At 39.8% G+C, this 18,064-nt stretch overlaps 1 protein-coding gene across 1 annotated transcript in view; it reads right to left on the bottom strand.

The window, feature by feature from the left end:
- Positions 1-1,185: 1,185 nt before the first annotated feature.
- The window catches only part of GLT1D1 (glycosyltransferase 1 domain containing 1), an 86,774-nt gene continuing 69,895 nt past the window's right edge, over positions 1,186-18,064 (bottom strand). The window contains exons 11-12 of the mRNA XM_034791044.1: positions 13,506-13,604; positions 1,186-3,504 (exon numbers count right to left, since the gene is read on the bottom strand). Of these exons, the coding sequence (XP_034646935.1) occupies positions 3,358-3,504; positions 13,506-13,604 (246 nt within the window). The 3' untranslated portion in view covers positions 1,186-3,357. The remainder of the gene's footprint in view (positions 3,505-13,505; positions 13,605-18,064) is intronic.

Here is an 18,064-nt window from a genome sequence, read left to right as displayed (position 1 = left end):
TTAACAATTTGCACCTTATTTCCTGTCTGAATTGCTCTAATTCCAACCTACAGCCAGTGGATCTTGTTATACCTTTTTCCTGGCAGACTGAAGAGAGTGCTCATGAAATTTCTGTTCCACATGTAGGGACTTATAGACTACCAAGTCACCCCCTAAGCTTTCTCTCTGATAAGGAGCTGAGTCTATTTAGCGTAAGTCTTTCACTATAAGGAATGTTTTTTTCAATCCTTGACTCATTCTCATGGCTCTTCTCTGAACCCTCTCCAATTTATCTACATCCTTCTTCAACTGGGGACTCAGTATTCCAGCAGCAGTCGCACCAGTGCCAAATACAGAGGTAGCATTACTATTACGTTCTACTCTTACTCAAGAATTCCCATTCATACATCCAAGGATTGCATTAGTCCTTTGGCCACACCGGGAACTCATGTTCAGCTAATTATCTACCATGATGCCCATGTCTTTTTCAATGGCACTGCTTCCCAGAATAGAGTTGGCCATCCTTTTAGGATGGCCTACATTCTTTGCTCCTTTGTATTCTTTGTATGGCCTTATACTTAGCCAGACTGAAATGCATATTGTTTGCCTGTGCTCAGTTTACCAAGCAATCCATACTGTTTTCTATCAGCGATCTGTCCTCTTAATTATCTACCACTCACCCAATCTTTGTGTCATCTGCAAACTTTATCAGTAATTATTATATGTTTGTTTCCAAGTCATGGATTAAAAATGTTAGCATCGGGCCAAAAACCGATCCTTGTGGACCCCCATAGCTGCTCAATGATAATTTCCAGTTTTCAATTAAATATTGAGACCTATCATTTTAACCATTTTTAATCAATTAATGATTGACTGGGGGGTTCGGCGGCGCTCGGCGGGGGAGTTCGGCAGAGAGCTGGGGGGGCTCGAGGGGGGGTTGGGGGGCGCGGTGCTCTGCGGGGGGCTGGGAGGTTCGGCGGTGCAGCGCTCTGCGGGGGGGGGGGGGGGGTGGGGCAGCGCGCGGGGGGGCGGGGGGTGGTGCTGAGGGTGTGTGTTATGGCGGCGCTATGGAGGGCGGCACTCTTTTTTTTTTGCTTGGGGCGGCAAAAAAGTTAGAGCCGGCCCTGAATGTATGCCATGTTGATTTTGCATCATTCTAGTTTATTAATCCAGATGATGTGTGATACCTTACAGAGGAATATTACATCAACACTATTACTTTTATTAACCAAACTCATCAAAAAGTGATATGAAGTTAGTTTGACAAGACTTATTTTCCATAAACCCATATTGATTGCCATTCATTATATTACCCTCCTTTAATTCTTTATTAATTGAGCCCCATAGAAGCTGTTCCATTATTTTGCCTTAGATCAATGTCAGGCTGACAGGCCTACAGTTAGCTGGGTTATCCCACTTGCCTTTTAAAAATATTGGCACAACATTAGCTTTCTTTCAGTCCTCTGGAGATTCCCCAGTGTTCAAAGGCTTATTGAAAATCTACACTACTGGTCCACAGAGCTCCTTAGCCAGCTCTTTTAAAACTCATAGGCGCAAGTTATCTGGACCTGCTGATTAAAACATGTCTAACTTTAGATAGCGACTGTTTAACATCATCCTTAGTTACTGTGATTGGAAAAATCTATCATCATACGATATAAATACATCATCTCTTGTTCCTCAAATACAGAACAGAAATATGGATTGAACACTTTGGCTTTTTCTGTATTATTTACTGGTCTACCATATCCATATAGTAATGAACCACTATCTAAGACTGTTAAGATTCCTTTTGTTTGTTATAAAATTTAAAAAACTTACTTTATTTGACTGTACTGCCCGCAGATTTCTCCTTGTGTCCTTTTGCTTCCCTTATTAATTTTCTATACTTTCTAGCTTCTAATTTATATGCATTGCTATCAACTTCTCCTTTTTTTCCATTTCTATCATAATAGATGATTTTCCTTCCCCTTTGAGCCAGGCTGTTTTTTTACCAAAAACCATAAGAGCAAGAGAACGTCTATAGAAACAGCATTGCAGTTATAACCCTTGAAGTCACTCCAGTTTTGTCTCCCATGGTTTGCAATGTCCCATGCTATTGAGGACAGTACCAACTGAGTCAAACCACTCCAAATATATTACCATAGAAAATTAGAAAAGGTCTCAGAAGTGAATGAAGGATACTAAAATTACTCTTTTTCTTCAGGGTTGCTGACTAAACATTTGCAACACAACCAAGAGGTCAATTGGAAAACCAACATGCACAGTAAATTCATTAACACAAATAGGGGGTGATGCAAAGCCCATTAAAGTCAATGGAAAGATTCCCACTGGCTTCAGTGGAGGTTGGATCAGGCCCATATATAGCAACTATAGTTTCCCAACAACAGATGTTTAAAAATTGTAAACACTTTGCGTGTTTTAGAAATAGCAGCCTTCTTTGACACCAGATTGTGGAAAACCAAGATATTACTTTAACCACTGAGCAGTCAATAATGATTGGTTTAGGCTTCATGTGGGCATCAGTAGCTCTTCTTAAAATACAATATCCTGTTACATTAAGTTCACAATAATAACTCCTGAGAGTCACTCATGACAAAAGTACCAAATTACATCGTTGCTCCTTATTATAGCCTCCATCCATCTTTTGTAAGAACATTCACCATTTGTGAGGTCCCTGAAGTTTGGTAATTTTTAAGAGGTAGTTGCTGTCTTCCAATAATTCATAAATAAAGTAGAATACGTAAACAGCAAACAGTGAGTACAATTTTTCATGCTAGAAACCATCAATGTCTGTATTTCTCATTAGCTCCAGCCAGTTACAGTCTTGATAAAAGTGCTAGTCATGTGATTAATTTATGATCTTCTCCCTTTAAAATTTAGATCATGTAGGCCTGGCTAACCTGCTTAATGTATTTATATGTTTGATCATTCAAAATAGAGATGAACCCACTCTTACAACATTATGTTTATCATTGACATATCTGAATAAATTCAGATTAATTAAATTTGAGTGTAAATGCCTTAATCCCCATTAGCTTTGTCAGGCTACAACACAGTAACTGAGTTTGCATGAGTTCACTGTGGATGAAATCCACCCCGTGCACAAGAAATAGCCATCTTTTGAGGCCCATATGATCCAACAATATTAAGAAATCGACATTTTCTTGATTTCACTGGTGCCGCCCACCACTGGAAACAGGATGGTGAATTGGATGGGCCACCGGTCTGATGCAGTATGTTTGTAAATTGGGCAAAGTCGAGTGGAACAATATGTCCGTAATATGTGAATTTTTTTTCTTTAAAATAATCTGATGACAGTGTCACCATTAAAGTGATACAGAATAAGATCAGTTTCCACATTTGATACCCAATGATTCACTGGAGTCTCAGGACAAGACTTTGATAGGCCTCTCTTTCACCGTCCCATGAATGGTGTTTCTTCACATACGCTTTTGCCTTTGTCACAATTTCTCTTTCCAAAGTGGGGTCATTCATCAGACTTTTGGAGAGCTGGACAAACTCCTAAAAAGTTAAAGAACACAATAAATGTTACTTGAGGTTCTACTGATCCCAAAACAATCCTGGAACTGCAGTAAAGCAGTTGAACTTAGAGTGAATACACACACCAAGCAGTTCAAGAACCATTCTTCAGAGCTAAGCACCACATTTTATATATACGTGCAGATCAATAAATAACAAATACAATTTTTAATCTTTTAAACAGCCCACCAACTAGAGAACTTTAAACCACGGTCAAATCCCTAGAGCACTAAATCTGATGAAAATATAGACAATTTAATGAGACAGAAAAGTGTTTGAACACCAGGCATTTACGGCAATGAAGCATGCCGTAGCGGGGTAAGAAGTTACAAATTCAACTGGTTTCCTGGATGAAGGAGAGCTGGTAGCAGACAGTTTCGATCTAGGCTCAACTAGGCATATGCCTGGTTGCAAATGAGGCATCTTTAGCTAATTGCATGCTTTTAATGAGGTTGAGAAAAACACTTCACAAAGATGTCTATTGTACGAAGTAAAGAACACACACTCAGCAGCAAATTATCTGTATTGTGCCAGGACCTGGATGCAAGATTGATCCAAGCTAATAAAGAACTGTTGCACTATGTGGTGCTGGAGGCTTGTGACCTGGAAGCTAGGCAGCAGCTGGTACACGGTAGCAAAAGGTCTGCAAAATGCAGTATATGAAATCCCTTTAGCCCTATGGCACTTGATAGAACAAGACTATTCCCTGGCCAGTTGCTTTGCCATTCCAATTTTGTTTTTAAGAAGTGAAGATACCAAACTAGTGAACGTGAGAGCTGATGTCACAGTTGGAGGCCTCTAAGTAAACGAATCCACTTCTGCACTGCCCATCTGAATTTCTACCATTAAGGGACGACTTTCAATATTGAAGCTGGATTAAGAAGTAGCTCAAACCCACTACAGCAATGTGCGCTAGCTTAGAAATGTCAACAGCTGTTAGATCAATAAAAAGTGAAGATCATTAGTTACTACACAAATCATGATGAAAATCAGTGATAGATTCCAAGTGGAACATAAGGGCATTTGGACACAGTTGGCATTTTCCTGACAATAAGCTGTCAATTATTAAGGAGAAGATCACTGAGGCCCTCCGACAGAGAGCTGAAAATACAAATAAGTCTGAAATTTGGTCAACAACTCATTCATTAACCAACTCTACTTAAACTAAATTACACAGTTTACCTACAAAAAACTTGGTTATCAAAGAGTTAAGATTGCTGAGGTAATTCATATGGTCCATGTGCAAAATACGTAACAACAGCATGACCACTGGGAACCAATGCTGATAGGTGAAATCATACAGTACATATTCCAAGAATAGCCTTTGATATTCATTGACAAGACATGCAACGCTTTCAATATATGTATCGCTATGACATGTAGTTTATACAGTCAAAGAAGCACATTTATTAGTGGTGCATATGTTGGAAGGGTTTGCAAGTAAGTTTTGGAGTCAGAGTTATGGTGGATACTAGACTAAGTAAGGTGAATTCTCACATGTCAATATTGACATTATACATCCAGTTAAAGTATAGCTTCAATCTTGCATGGCGATCCACATGGGAAGATTGCAATGCTTCTATAGTGCAGAATTGGGGCCTGCAAAGGTAGCAGAAAATGTACATATGTTACCTTAGCTGATCATTACCAGTCTTTTCCAACCTTCCAGAGTTTTTTCAATGGCCGTGCCTTAGTTATGTGGTTAATATAAAGTTTATATGAAGCACATCAGCAGCTGTAATTCTAAATTAACTGAAGAAATTCCCACAAACAGCTTTAATTTAAAAAAATGTAACCTGGGTTGGTGGATGAGGCTTCATCTATGGGATGTATAATATTACCTACCTCGTCAGGCTAGTAGGTGTTCATACAGGAAGCATTATGCAAGAGGTTTTAAAAGTTTTCTACAGCACCAGGCTCCCCTCTAAGGTTCACAAGAACGAGCAAAAGAGCTTCCTTACTTGGGCTAGCAGAGTGGACTGCATTAGTAAGGCTCCCATCCTGTAATGATACACAGGAGGGCACTGCACTACTTGAAGTGCACAGAAGATGAGCTCCCCTACTGCATAAATGCCAAGATTCAGCTGAGGAATTCTCTGTACGTATTATTTCTTCTGGTCCATTTGTCTTCCAGTCAGCATTATTAAACAGAATGACCACTTGTGGGAAAAATATCTGATTAATTCACAATGGGGCCCCTTCACGAACTCAAAGATTCCTACTGGTGTGTTCATCTTTAGTAATATCTGTAGTTGTGAAGTCTCTGAAAGGAATAAAAGTATTCCTGCAAAATGCTTTCAAAATTCAGAGGCGTGCTTCCCAAAGGATCTTCCAGCCAGCGGTGCAGATTAACAAGTTTGGTGCTATAATGATAACATCAGAGACATTTAATATATTCTCTTCTAAACCCTCTCCGCTTTCCCCATTCTCTGGCAATTGACAGCACCAGCATCCTCCACCGTTGTCCAGGATTGCAACCATCTCTGACTCTTTCTTTTTCATCTCCCACCATATCCAAACCCTGCTGCCTTTTTTCCTCCTTCACAACACACACAAAAAATCTGATCTTCTTTCTTGCCCATGTGGCCAAAATGCTTGTCCATGCCATAGCCTCTCCCATCTTGACTACTGCAACTTACTACATTCTAGCCCTCTAGATATGTACATTGCCTGTACCAATCCATCCAAAACATGACTGCAAAGGTTATTTTCCTTGCTCGGTGATCTGATCATGTTAGATCACCTCCTCTCCCGCCGCCTTGCATTCATCTACGGGCAACTCTTAAAATACCACATAGAGTTCTAATTTCACATTCTCCCCTTCAAGGCACAGCACAACCTGGACACGCTTTCAAGACTTGTCTCCTACTGCATTCCCAATTATTTCTTCTGTTCCCCCAATGAGTCCAATCTTGATACTCCTTTCATTTCCTTCTTCCACGTCCCATCTCTGTGCTCTTTTCCCTACTGCCAAGAACACACAGGAGAAGGATAAATGGGGAAAGCCTTTAAATGCCATCACCTATTTAAATCCAATCTCTTTCGCTATCATAACAATAAATAATCATTTTCACTCCATCGCATTCCAACTTTAATTTTATGCTCCTGTGGAGGATTTTATTTTGTTTAAAAATAATTTATGTAAATTATACATATCAGAAGCCGCAATGTACATTGCTTGACGAGTAGTTCTATTAATATTCTTTAAAAATATGTGGATACAGAGGCTGAAAACCTGGAAACATGTAAGTGATAGAAGCAATGAGATACTGCCACACAGTTAAAATCCCTTTCGCTGGGGATAATTTCAGCATAATATTAAACATGAGTCCAAAGAGGAAAGGGAGAGATGGCAAATGGATAAAGCCAGGGGACTTTAGTTGTAGCTGTTCTACTGACTCAGAGTGTAACCTCAGGCAAGTCACTCAAGATGTGATCTGAAGCCACAGTAAAGATCTGCATTCATGTCACTGGGGCATCAAATTTAGGATCCCTCCATTTTTGGATGCTGAGCTTCAGACTGCAAGGGCCTGATATTCAGGTGGTCCCCACAACTCCAACTGATGTCAGCTGGAGCTGCAGTTGTTTGGCACCTCTGAAAATCAGGCTCCGGGTTGCTGAATCTGAGCATCCAAAAATGGAGGCAACCCAGAATTAGATGCCGCTTCTGAAAATGGAGGCCTTAATTTCTTTCTGCCCCCGTTCACCCATATAAATGTGGGTATAACAACATTTACCTACCTCACAATTGATATGTGGTGTAAAGGGTGAAGGCTGAGTTGTTAGTTACAGGGCAGAAAAGTTGGGGTCAAGCACTAGGATGCTTAGATTTATAAGTAATGTGACGCATGCCCTATTTCTGGACAGTAGATATCCCTGTAGGCCCAGTTATCTTCAAAAGTAATGTCACTAATATGTTTCTCCCTCAGGCAGACTGCCAATTAGCTGTAAAGAAAATGCAAACAGCACATATAAAAAAATTCAATACAGTATTTTGCAAACAGCCCTACAGACCCAGATGTCTTTGGCAGATGAACCCTGAAAATACAGCAGGCACCAAGCCAATAAAATGCATGTCCTCTGAATTACTGTAAGAACTAGGCTGGTGCCATTTCACAGCACAGACACTAGGAAATTAAGAAGTGCGTGCGCGCGCACACACACACACACAATCTGCAATTAAACCATTTCAATTTCAGCTGCAGGAGAGGAAAGGAACATGGAACTTGGCTCAGTGTAAACCCAGGGAAGACAAATTCCAGATATAAAACTAAATGAACAATTAAGAATAGCAACGCACCTGCTAGTAACGGCCGAGCACAGCAGCTGCAGGGCAACAGATTGGTATTTCCCAACCACCTGAACAATCATTGCTGGCATTGCCTAAAACAGCAAGCTGCTCTGTTCAATACCGTCCTGACAGCAAAACTAAAGTCCTCAAGACTAGAAACAGCCTCAGGGCTAAATGCTGGCCATGTAACCATAGCGCCTTACAATAGGAATGGCATGCACCCACACTGCCACAGGAGGGCAACATGCCAGGGGTGTGCCCCTGTCTGTAGCTCCACTAATTGGTTCAGAGGCGCCTCCACTTCTTCCCTGCCTCCCTTACACAGGTTAGTGTTGCCGATTCCTGCTGCTCCCTTACAGCTAGAACCGCTATTTTGCCTGGGGTTGGAGAGGTTTATATACCCCCTCCCCTCTTTTGTGAGCCTTCACAGATGCTGGGTATTCCACAACCCTAAAGCTTAGGCTGCTGAATAATGATGCATGTCCTCCATTTGCACACGATTATTTATGGCCTAAACATAGCCCGCTACTCCTTTATTTCTTAGTTATCCGTTTTCCTTTCGGGTCCCATTAACTCAGTGTCACAGATTCCATAAACTTGCAAATTTGAGTAATGGCAGGAATAAAACATGGCTTTGAAAGAAGGGTGCATAATAACTCAAGCATCAAGGTCAACATGTTTTGTGACTTTTCACTTTTATGTTAACTGCTGCGGCCAGCGGGATATTTCCTTTGTTGTCTATGTACATGGTCATGAGGCCTCAGAATACCTACCCAGGATTAAGTATAATGAGTATAATTAGGCAAGAAAAGTTGTCTAATTTCTTTGTAAGCCAGAAGAGGTCACTTTTTTCCACTAAAAAGGGAAGTTTGTGCTTAAAATTATTATTGTTTCGTAAATCAACTCAAACCCATTTCATTTAGTTTCCCGACAAAAGAAGAGGTAAAATAACCACAAGACTGTTTCACATACCAGGTACAATAACCCAGGCCCTACGTTATCTAGCTTGCTCCTTTTTAGAGTTACTATTTTGGGGGGAAGGAAATAAAACTGAAATGTTTTTAACGGAGTAGATCTAGGTTTAAATACACAAATCTGCTACGTCTGCCGCATCTCCGAGGCAATGGAGCAATAAAAGAATAAATCCAGTATATCCGTCAAACAGGCTGGAAAGTCAATTCTGGGGATTGCAAAGGAGAGCACCTCCTGAGGAAGAGGAAAAGAAGCATGAACAAGAGGCTTATCTGAAAGCTGATTGATGAAGGAGTAGGGCTGTGTAGTAGTTGTGTATGGGGGAAGGACACTCGTGAGAAACGACAATGAAAACACCCTCACAAGCATCCTGAACCTCCAAGCGCTTCAATAAAGCCACCCAGATTGCACCATAATGTTTACTGTGGAAAGGAAAAAAATATTAATTGTAAAGAAATAAGAATCAAAACTAGACCCAATTATACTGGCTACCCATCAGCTAAACTGTGGACAGGGAAAGAATGATCTAGGATACTGCTTCACAATTCAAACACTAGTAGGAACATGACTAAGGGTCGGAGTTAACCTGCACTGGGAATAAATCTTTCTTGGCTGACTAAAATCTGGACAATTCAGATAATGTACTTAACAAATACCAAGTGGCATCTTCTGCTTCCTGAACGATCTGAATCAGAATCCAACAGGGATGCAACTACATGTAAACCTTTGTTCTTAAAAGAATTCCAAAGGAATAGCTCTAAACAGTTGGTTCTGACAGCTAATTTAGAAGCAAACTAACTGAGGTTACTGTGGGAAATATTTTATCAAATACTTAAGAGCACATGAAGTAATCAGAAGAGGGTGAAAAAACATTGCTTTCCAGCATGTAAGTTGTCCTGCCTCTACTTGCATACCAGGTCCTCTAAGAGGAGACTATGCAAAGTGCTACAAAATGTATCACTGCCATTTCCAACAATACAAACAGGTTGAAATTAGAAACCTTCTAATTTATCTGAACTCTTTGATCTATTATCCCTCTCTTGATTTCATGATATATTATATATGGAGATTTGAAAAACTGTATTTGATACAGATTGGTGGTGTCAAGAAATATGGGATTATCCTGTAATTGTCACTTTATCTTTAAGATTTAGTGAAACTGATTGGCATTCTGTCAGACACTTCAGGTGAAAGTTATCCAGCAATCCCCTGGTGAAATCAGACTATTACCATGCAAACAAACCTTATTCTGACACATTTGTAGACCTTGGTACTTTATACAATATTTAACACCAAAGATGTTTTGAAGGAGCATTATTAAATATGATACAATTGCTAGTGTACAGAGAAAGGACAGAGATTACTTCACTTTCCAAGATAGGGCACCTGCACAAACATTAATTATCCCAATGCAAATACCTCCTAGGAAAATGCTAGTTCATATGGTAATGCAAGTTAACATCTTTACTTAGAAGACACTCAGAGATGTAAAACAAGAATATCAGAAAAAAAGGGGTTACTGATCTTAGAGACAGTATTTTGGGGGAGAGCAGCAGAAGACCAGACTGAAATGGGATAGAGAAATTGAGAAGTACAGAACTCTAGAAATAATGACGTCATATTTACAGTCTTTCTGTACTTCTGATCGAGTAAAATATTTAAGCTTAAGAACAGCCTCTCTGAATTCAGTTTAAACACATGTTTAAGGTGAAGTGCTTTGTTACAACTTTACAGTTTTAGGTGAAGGGGTCAGTGCTTAAGGATGGAGAAATGGTCTGAAGTAAACAGGATGAAATTCAATAAGGACAAATGCAAAGTACTCCACTTAGGAAGATACAATCTTTTGCATACATATAAAATGGAAAATGACTGCCCTAGGAAGGAGTACTGCAGAAAGCGATCTGGGGGTCATAGTGGACCACAAGCTAATTATGAGTCAACAGTGTAACACTGTTGCAAAAAAAGCAAACATAATTCTGGGCTGTATTAGCAGGAGTTGTGTAAGCAAGATACGAGAAGTAATTCTTCCACTCTACTCCACCCTGATTAGGCCTCAACTGGAGTATTGTGTCCAGTTCTGGGCGCCACATTTCAGGAAAGATGTGGACACATTAGAGAAAGTCCAGAGAAGAGCAACAAAAATGATTAGAAGTCTAGAAAACATGACCCGTGAGGGAGGATTTTAAAAATTGGGTTTGTTTAGTCTGGAAAAGAGAAGACTGAGAGGGGACATGCTAACAGTTTTCAAGTACATAAAAGGTTGTTACAGGAAAAGGGAGAAAAATTGTTCTTGACCTCTGAGGATAGGACAAGAAGCAATGGGCTTAAATGGCAGCAAGGGAGGTTTAGGTTGGACATTAGGAAAAACTTCCTGTCAGGGTGGTTAAGCACTGGAATAAATTGCGTAGGGAGGAGGTTGTGGAATCTCCATCATTGGGGATTTTTAAAGAGCAGGTGAGACAAACACCTGTCAGGGGTGGTCTAGATAATACTTAGTCCTGCCATGGGTGCAGGGACTGAACTAGATGACCTCTCGAAGTCCCTTCCAGTCCTATGAATCTATGTTGTTGTACCATTCGTCTTTGTTAATTTGACCTCGGACACTTTGGGTCACAGGCCCTGCTCCTGCAAAGATGCATGTGTGTGCATAACCTGTTTCATGATCAGGGCCTAACTGAAGGCTGGTGGGAGGCATTGTGTGTGTTCCTGCTATTTATTAATATCAGGAAGGCCACCAGTATGAGTTTCAATATTAGGCCCCAATCCTACAACTACATCCAGGCAGATGGACTCCCGGGCCTGTGTACAACCCCACTGAAGTCAATGGGTCTCCATGTGGACATAGTAGCAGAATCAGGGTTTAATTACATAAATAGGTCTAGCTTAGAACAGTTTATGACAGTTCTGCCTCTGCCACCCAGAGAGTAATTAAAAAAACCCAAAGGAAAACAAACTGCCGCAATTAACAAAGATTTGGTTGTGAAAACCATAGGGAACAATGAGTCAATTCTCCAGAGAGACAAATGTTACTTGAAATAATTTTTTCAGTTAAAAAACTAATGAAAATAAAAAGAATCCACCTTCCCGAGACTATACTTAATAGCACGCATTAATCACACACATACAACAGAGCTGGTAAATGTAATGTATTTCCACTTTGCAAATAGTCTGTTTGAGGAAGTTTTATTTTATTTGGGGTTGGATAAAAAACTACCATGTTTAGCTGTTGATTGGTATTAGTAAACTATGGTTTATGTAATAAACAGATTGATTTATACCCCCCCTCCAAAAACCCCAAACCATCTAATTACCTTAACTAGGATATTGTCTGACCTGAAAAAACAATGCTCTTCACATAGAGTAGGAACATAGACACTTTGAAAACTGTATATTAAAACGCTAATAGATTTTCATCACAGCCACTAATAGAATTTCATTCCTTGGGTACTAGGGCATTGGGTGCCTTAGGAATACATAGTAATAGAGCAATAATCCAATACACTGACATGCCAAACAAATGGAAACTACAGTACAACCTCTCTGTCGCACTCATGATGAGAAGAGATTTTGCAGTTTAAAGAATATCGGCCCAGTCCAACTCCAGTGGGACTTGTAGTGGACCCTGGGTGACTATTTAGGGATACCACATTAAACAAATGTCCTGCAGAACAAATTTGTCCTTCTAATCAAAACATTAGCTGGGTCTGTCTTAGATTATGAATTAAAAATATTGGAGTCTATTTCTAATCATTGAGTTTTCCCTCTTCATTATCAAAACTAATGACTGCATGGTGAATAAGCAGCCTATTTGGTTTTTGAATTCACAGAGCCTTCATAATAAAATTTGAAAACGTCTTTAGATATAATTAAGTTTGAGTCTAGCCGTTTTAATTATCAAAGCACTAATTAACTTTTGCCATCTTCCTATGGTATTACCTTCTCTGTTTTAATGATGGGGAAAGTGAGGCAGAAAAATTAAGTGATTTACTCAAGACTGGAAAGAATTTGTGGCAGAGTCCCTTATGCACAAAGACAATGGCAGAATGGCAAACCACACTGGATAAAACCCCACCCAAATCAAAGAGTCTCTAGGACTTAAATATATACAGAGTTCTCTCTCTCACCCACCAAGTGCAAAACATAGTCTTTATTTACTATGTAACTGTTAACTATTTTCTGCCCTACTGTTATTCATGACCTACTAATTCTTTATATTAACGTTATCTGTAATCCCAGCAATGACCATATTATCCTACACTTTGGGCTCACAGCCCGTTTTGATTTTGTGATCTACTGTTTCTACAATATATGTTCACGTTTCAGCGAGTGCTTGAAGGGAAATATGACATCTGCACAATATCTACTCTAGGGTTTGCCTAAGAAACCCCCAAAACTAAATTAAAGCAGCTAAGAGCTCAACTGAACTGCATTCAAGCAACTGGCAGATTCTTAAAGCTAGAAAGAAGCATTCAGTAAGGCTGACCCCGTCCCTCTGCCCCCAGCATTCAGTGAACCTCAAAGAGAGCATGAGATAGCAAGAGCACTTCATTAAAAGCGGGGTAGGCTTGTAGGTTTTTTAAGAGAATGAGAGTATAACCGCTGAAAGTCATCATGAGCAGAGCACCGAGACACAAGCAGTTCATGGAAAAGAAAAATAATTTTTGGAAAGGGTTGCTTTATTATGCTCTGGTTTTGATTTGATTTTTGTTGTTCTTGTTACCTGGGGATCTGTAAATAATAGTCCTGTATCTTTGTGTTGTATTATTGCTGCATTCCCAGGAATATTCCTCGCCAGCACTGGAACATCTAAATCCATTGCCTAAAGAATGTGGAGAGAAAACAAGATTTTGTTGGTCAGGGTTCATTTTAAGAGGAGATTGTGGTGAGAAATAATAATAGTCATAGTAAGAAACCTGCCGCAAAAACTGCTCCTTCCCACCCCCAAGTAAAAAAAAGTAAAACCCAAAAGAGGGTTCCAAGCCTGGAGGAGGGCAGCTGGCACAAGCTAATACAGCCTCTAACAGTAATTTTATCAGATTCCTCCAGTTCTTTCTAACTTTATTTTTATTGTTTTTATATAAAATATAAACTCGTAATGAAAAAAATAAACTTCCATGCACACGATATAAGTAGCCTATAAATAAAATAAATTCACTGTTCATTGTTTGCAGAACCTGGAAAGAAACGAAACACAAACCAAATCCTGAACCTGTAGAGATCATGCAGGGCATCAATTATTAAAGTGACTGCATGGATAAATAAGTGAGACCATAACCTATGACTATCGGGGGGCTAATATGTACTAAACTGCAAAAGTATGCAATAGTTTCATGTGTGACAAGACATCCTCAGATTTGTTCTAAGCGTTTCTATTAGACAGAGCCATTTTTTCCATTAATGCAGTAATAGAGATCTCACTAAGCAGGCCTGTGTATGAGGGAGGAACTGCAGAATTTCTCAAAATAACTCTTTTGGCCGCTAAAATAGTTACTGCAATCCAGGAGTTTTTGTGCGGAAGAATCTGGCCCATTCTCTCAACACCCACAGAGTCCCCAAGGGCAGGCTTTTGAGAAGTCAGGTAGCATGTTGCAGAAGCAAAAATGCCCTCCCCTTATGTGGCTGCAGACTCCCTTCTATATACGCATACATGGGGGCGCATGAAGCCTCAAGATGGTTCTCATATTTCAGGCTGTCTGTAGATTCAGGAGCATAGATACAGCACTGCACCAGTTCACTTCCAGTAAATCGTCTCCATTATAAAGAGAAGGGCTAGAAACTTTGGAACAAAAGCACAGAAACCAGTGTGTAAGCCCCAGTCACCCCAGGAAAGTCCCTGCCCACCGCCTACTCCTGCATTTGTCAAGCCCCAATGTGAAATTTTAATTACCATTCCTGGATTTGGAAATCTTGAAATTCGCAAACCCTGAATGTGTAACGGTTCGTCTTGTACAATTATCACAGTGTCAAACAGAAAGAAATTCACTCTCCAAAATGTTCAATCCATTTCATACTGATTCACTGTCACTTTGGAGAGAACACATTTCTAATTACTGTCATTACAGTCTCTGATGGGGAGCAATTTTCCTTCAGCATGAGTAGCATGGGGAAAAAAAAGCTAAGGAGGGGAAGAAATGAGGAAGAACACCACTTCTTTTGTTTTTGAATCTGGACAAGACTTGATACCCCAATCACTAGCGTACAAAGCCAAGTGCGAGTTAAGGGTAAAGGAATTCAGTAGCCTAGCAACATGCATTCACAGTTTAAAATATCCAAGGTAAACATAGTTTACACTGTACCACTGTAGAGAAATTTGCCCTAGACATACAAATCCCGTCCTCCTCTCGATGCTAACATGCTTTTCAGCAGATAGCTCAAAAAATAATAATAATAATAATCCGTAATGACAGACCCGTTCTAGCCTTTATACCAGAAAATAGTGAGCCAACTGGAGGTAATTCAGAGCAACAGATTGATGAGAAGAAATTAAATGGTCTAACTAGCTTGGATAAATGAGTAAGGACCAGATTTATGTAGGGATTTAGGCACCTAGAGATGTAAACAAGTGTCTAGGGTGATTTTCAAAAGTGAAAGTCAATGGGAGTCAGGCACCTAGCCCACTTAAGTGCTTTTGAAAGTCTACAGCATTAGGTGCCTAAATACCTTTGTAAATCTTGTCCTAAGCACATATGTATTTATGGTGGGGGATATGACAACTGTCTCCAGATATGTGAACAAGGTAACCACTAGAGATGGGCTCAAGACACTGGTACAGACCTAGATTGTCTAATGCCTCTGTTTTTTTATGCTGTGGCCCTCAAGGCCAGGATTCAGAAGTAAAGGACTACAGGTTGCTGCTTCTTTCAGACAACCACCTCAGCAATTAACATTTTGGAAGACGGGGGAGGGAAAGCTAGCATGATGGCAATTCCGGAAAAGCTTCCTATCCCCCGGAGGATTACAAGGCCTTAGGGAACATTGCTTTCCCACCTGGTTAGAACAGAACAAGTATCAAAAGCACTATCAACTTCAACAGACAGGCTCACAGTGAAATATGGTGGGCTCTAGAATGAATGGGTGGGTTCCATGTCTGAACTGGAAAAGTCATCTCTCAAATCTATGAAACCACCACCACAAGAGCAATATGACTAGCTGACAATGGACATATTTTAAAAATATATATAACTCTTAGGGTCCAGTTCTACACTGACTTGCGCCCCATGGATTTCAGGGGGGAGATATGCACAACACAGTACTTGGCTCTCTGAATTTTATATTTCTCCTTCACTTTAAAAAAAATGCTGTGGTACTTCAAAACTGGCTACTTCGTGTAGAATTTTTCATATTAACAAGGCTATCCTGGATGCCCCATCCAAGTGAAAAAGAGCCTTATTCAGAGAAATTATCCTTTTTTTTTTCAGAATTCCTCTCGGTGCTCCAGAATGGGCTGTTGCAACTGTCTGCTAGCCACTCAAGTAAATTAGACATACTGAACAAAAGGACATCACACGCCACTTGATACACGAATAATGATGAACAACTCAATTTACTAGTGCTCCATAGTAATTCTGCCTTAGGTTGAGTTTAGTGTTGCAGCCTGGTACATTTATTACAATATTGCTGCACCTCGGTCTGGGCGAGTGTGTTCCCACATTATTATGCACTTTGTCATAGCACATTTATTCATTTTTTTTCTCTGAACGCCACACAGACTGCAGCACAAAGGCCCAGATCCTCAAAGGTATTTAGGCATCTAACTCCTATTGAAATCAAAGGGATATAGGCAACTACACATTTTTGAGGATTTGGACTTTAGTTTTTATTTCATTTCTGAACCCAGTGGAGAAAGAGCTTGCTGTTCTTGCTAGCTGGAGATTGAGGACGATAAACGTAACATCTGAAAAACTCTGAGGCCTGGGAATCACATAGGTATTGATGAATTACAACCACTGAAAGACAGAACAGATGGCCAACTGGATAAGACAGGAGTTGGCTTCGCACCAGCCAGTCTTACACAAATGGATGGTGCTGCAAATAATTACTGCATCAAGTAGCCTTGAATTTAATTTAGATGCTTACTCTATTTTTAAGCAGTAAAAAGAATAATTTGTATTGCTGAAAATATATATATAATTTACTGACCTGGGACCTGCCAATAACAAGTGAACGTAAGAGTTTATTCTGGTGGCCCTCTGTTTTGTTACCTTACCCTGACTGCAAATATGTTTAAGAGTAATTTGAGAAGGATACAGGGTGTAAAGTTACTTTTTTAGGCATGGTACACAGTAAGCATTTCTAACTAGCAGTGCTAAGTTTGGAGGAGGGAATTGCAGTTTTTATTCATTGTATGGTCTTTTTCGGAGTGTCCTTCATTTTCTGCCTTATAGCCCTTTCTGTTTGTGTCATTTTGGTATCCCCTCACTTTTTATCTCCTGTCCTGCAGCTTAATTTTTTCTTCCTTGGCTTTCTGTGAGTTGTTTCAAACCACCAGGTCTGGGCTTCACATGATGGCTAAGATTGGATTTTGCACCACAATACAGTGTATTGTGTATTAGAGGGTGGACACCCATTGATTCCTCCATTTCCATGTTGTTTTCTTTAGCTGGTTTGTTGCTTTGGGGTTTTTTAATTCCAGCAAGATCTCATGATTTTTACAACAGTTTACGTAAATTTTAGAGTGGAGGAAAGGTGCTGTGGTGAAAGATTGTTACAGTCAAAATCTTTTGTTCAACCATTACACAGTGAGTCACTATATGGACAGCGATAGTAATCAATTCCCTGCACCCTCCCGACAGTGTTTTATTTCTGATCTGTAAGAGGTCAAAGACTATTTTCTAAGCCCACACATTGCTTGTCCCTTCTTCAGTGACTGTTCAGAAGAAAAGGTGGCAATTGTGACTTTTTTGTGTGTAATCTGGATGCTAAAAACAGTTCTTAGATGACTAGATCAAACAATAAGATTTGTATGATTTCTGGTCACTTCAAACCAGAGCTAGATTTGAACCAGACATCATTTTATAGTTTGTAGGGACAACTGATGACTCATGAATAAAGTTAAGCATGTGCATAAGCATTCGCAGGATACATGACCTCGCTAAATTTTAAATTTCCCAGTAGACAGGAATTTGGTTTCTAAACCCCAGCACGTTTGTTCCATCTCTGATCGAAACATTTTTAGTTTGATTTGTCTTGTTAATAAAACAAGACCTTGACAGATGGCTCTTCCTATTAGCCATGTTAGGTAGCCGGTTTGCCTAATTAACCTGAGACTTCTTTCAAGAG

Source organism: Trachemys scripta, chromosome 15 (genome assembly GCF_013100865.1).
Source record: "Trachemys scripta elegans isolate TJP31775 chromosome 15, CAS_Tse_1.0, whole genome shotgun sequence".
In the NCBI taxonomy this organism is placed as follows: Eukaryota; Metazoa; Chordata; order Testudines; family Emydidae; genus Trachemys; species Trachemys scripta.
The sequence above is the reverse complement of the archived record's forward strand: the minus strand, read 5'-3'. Positions and strand labels throughout refer to the sequence as shown.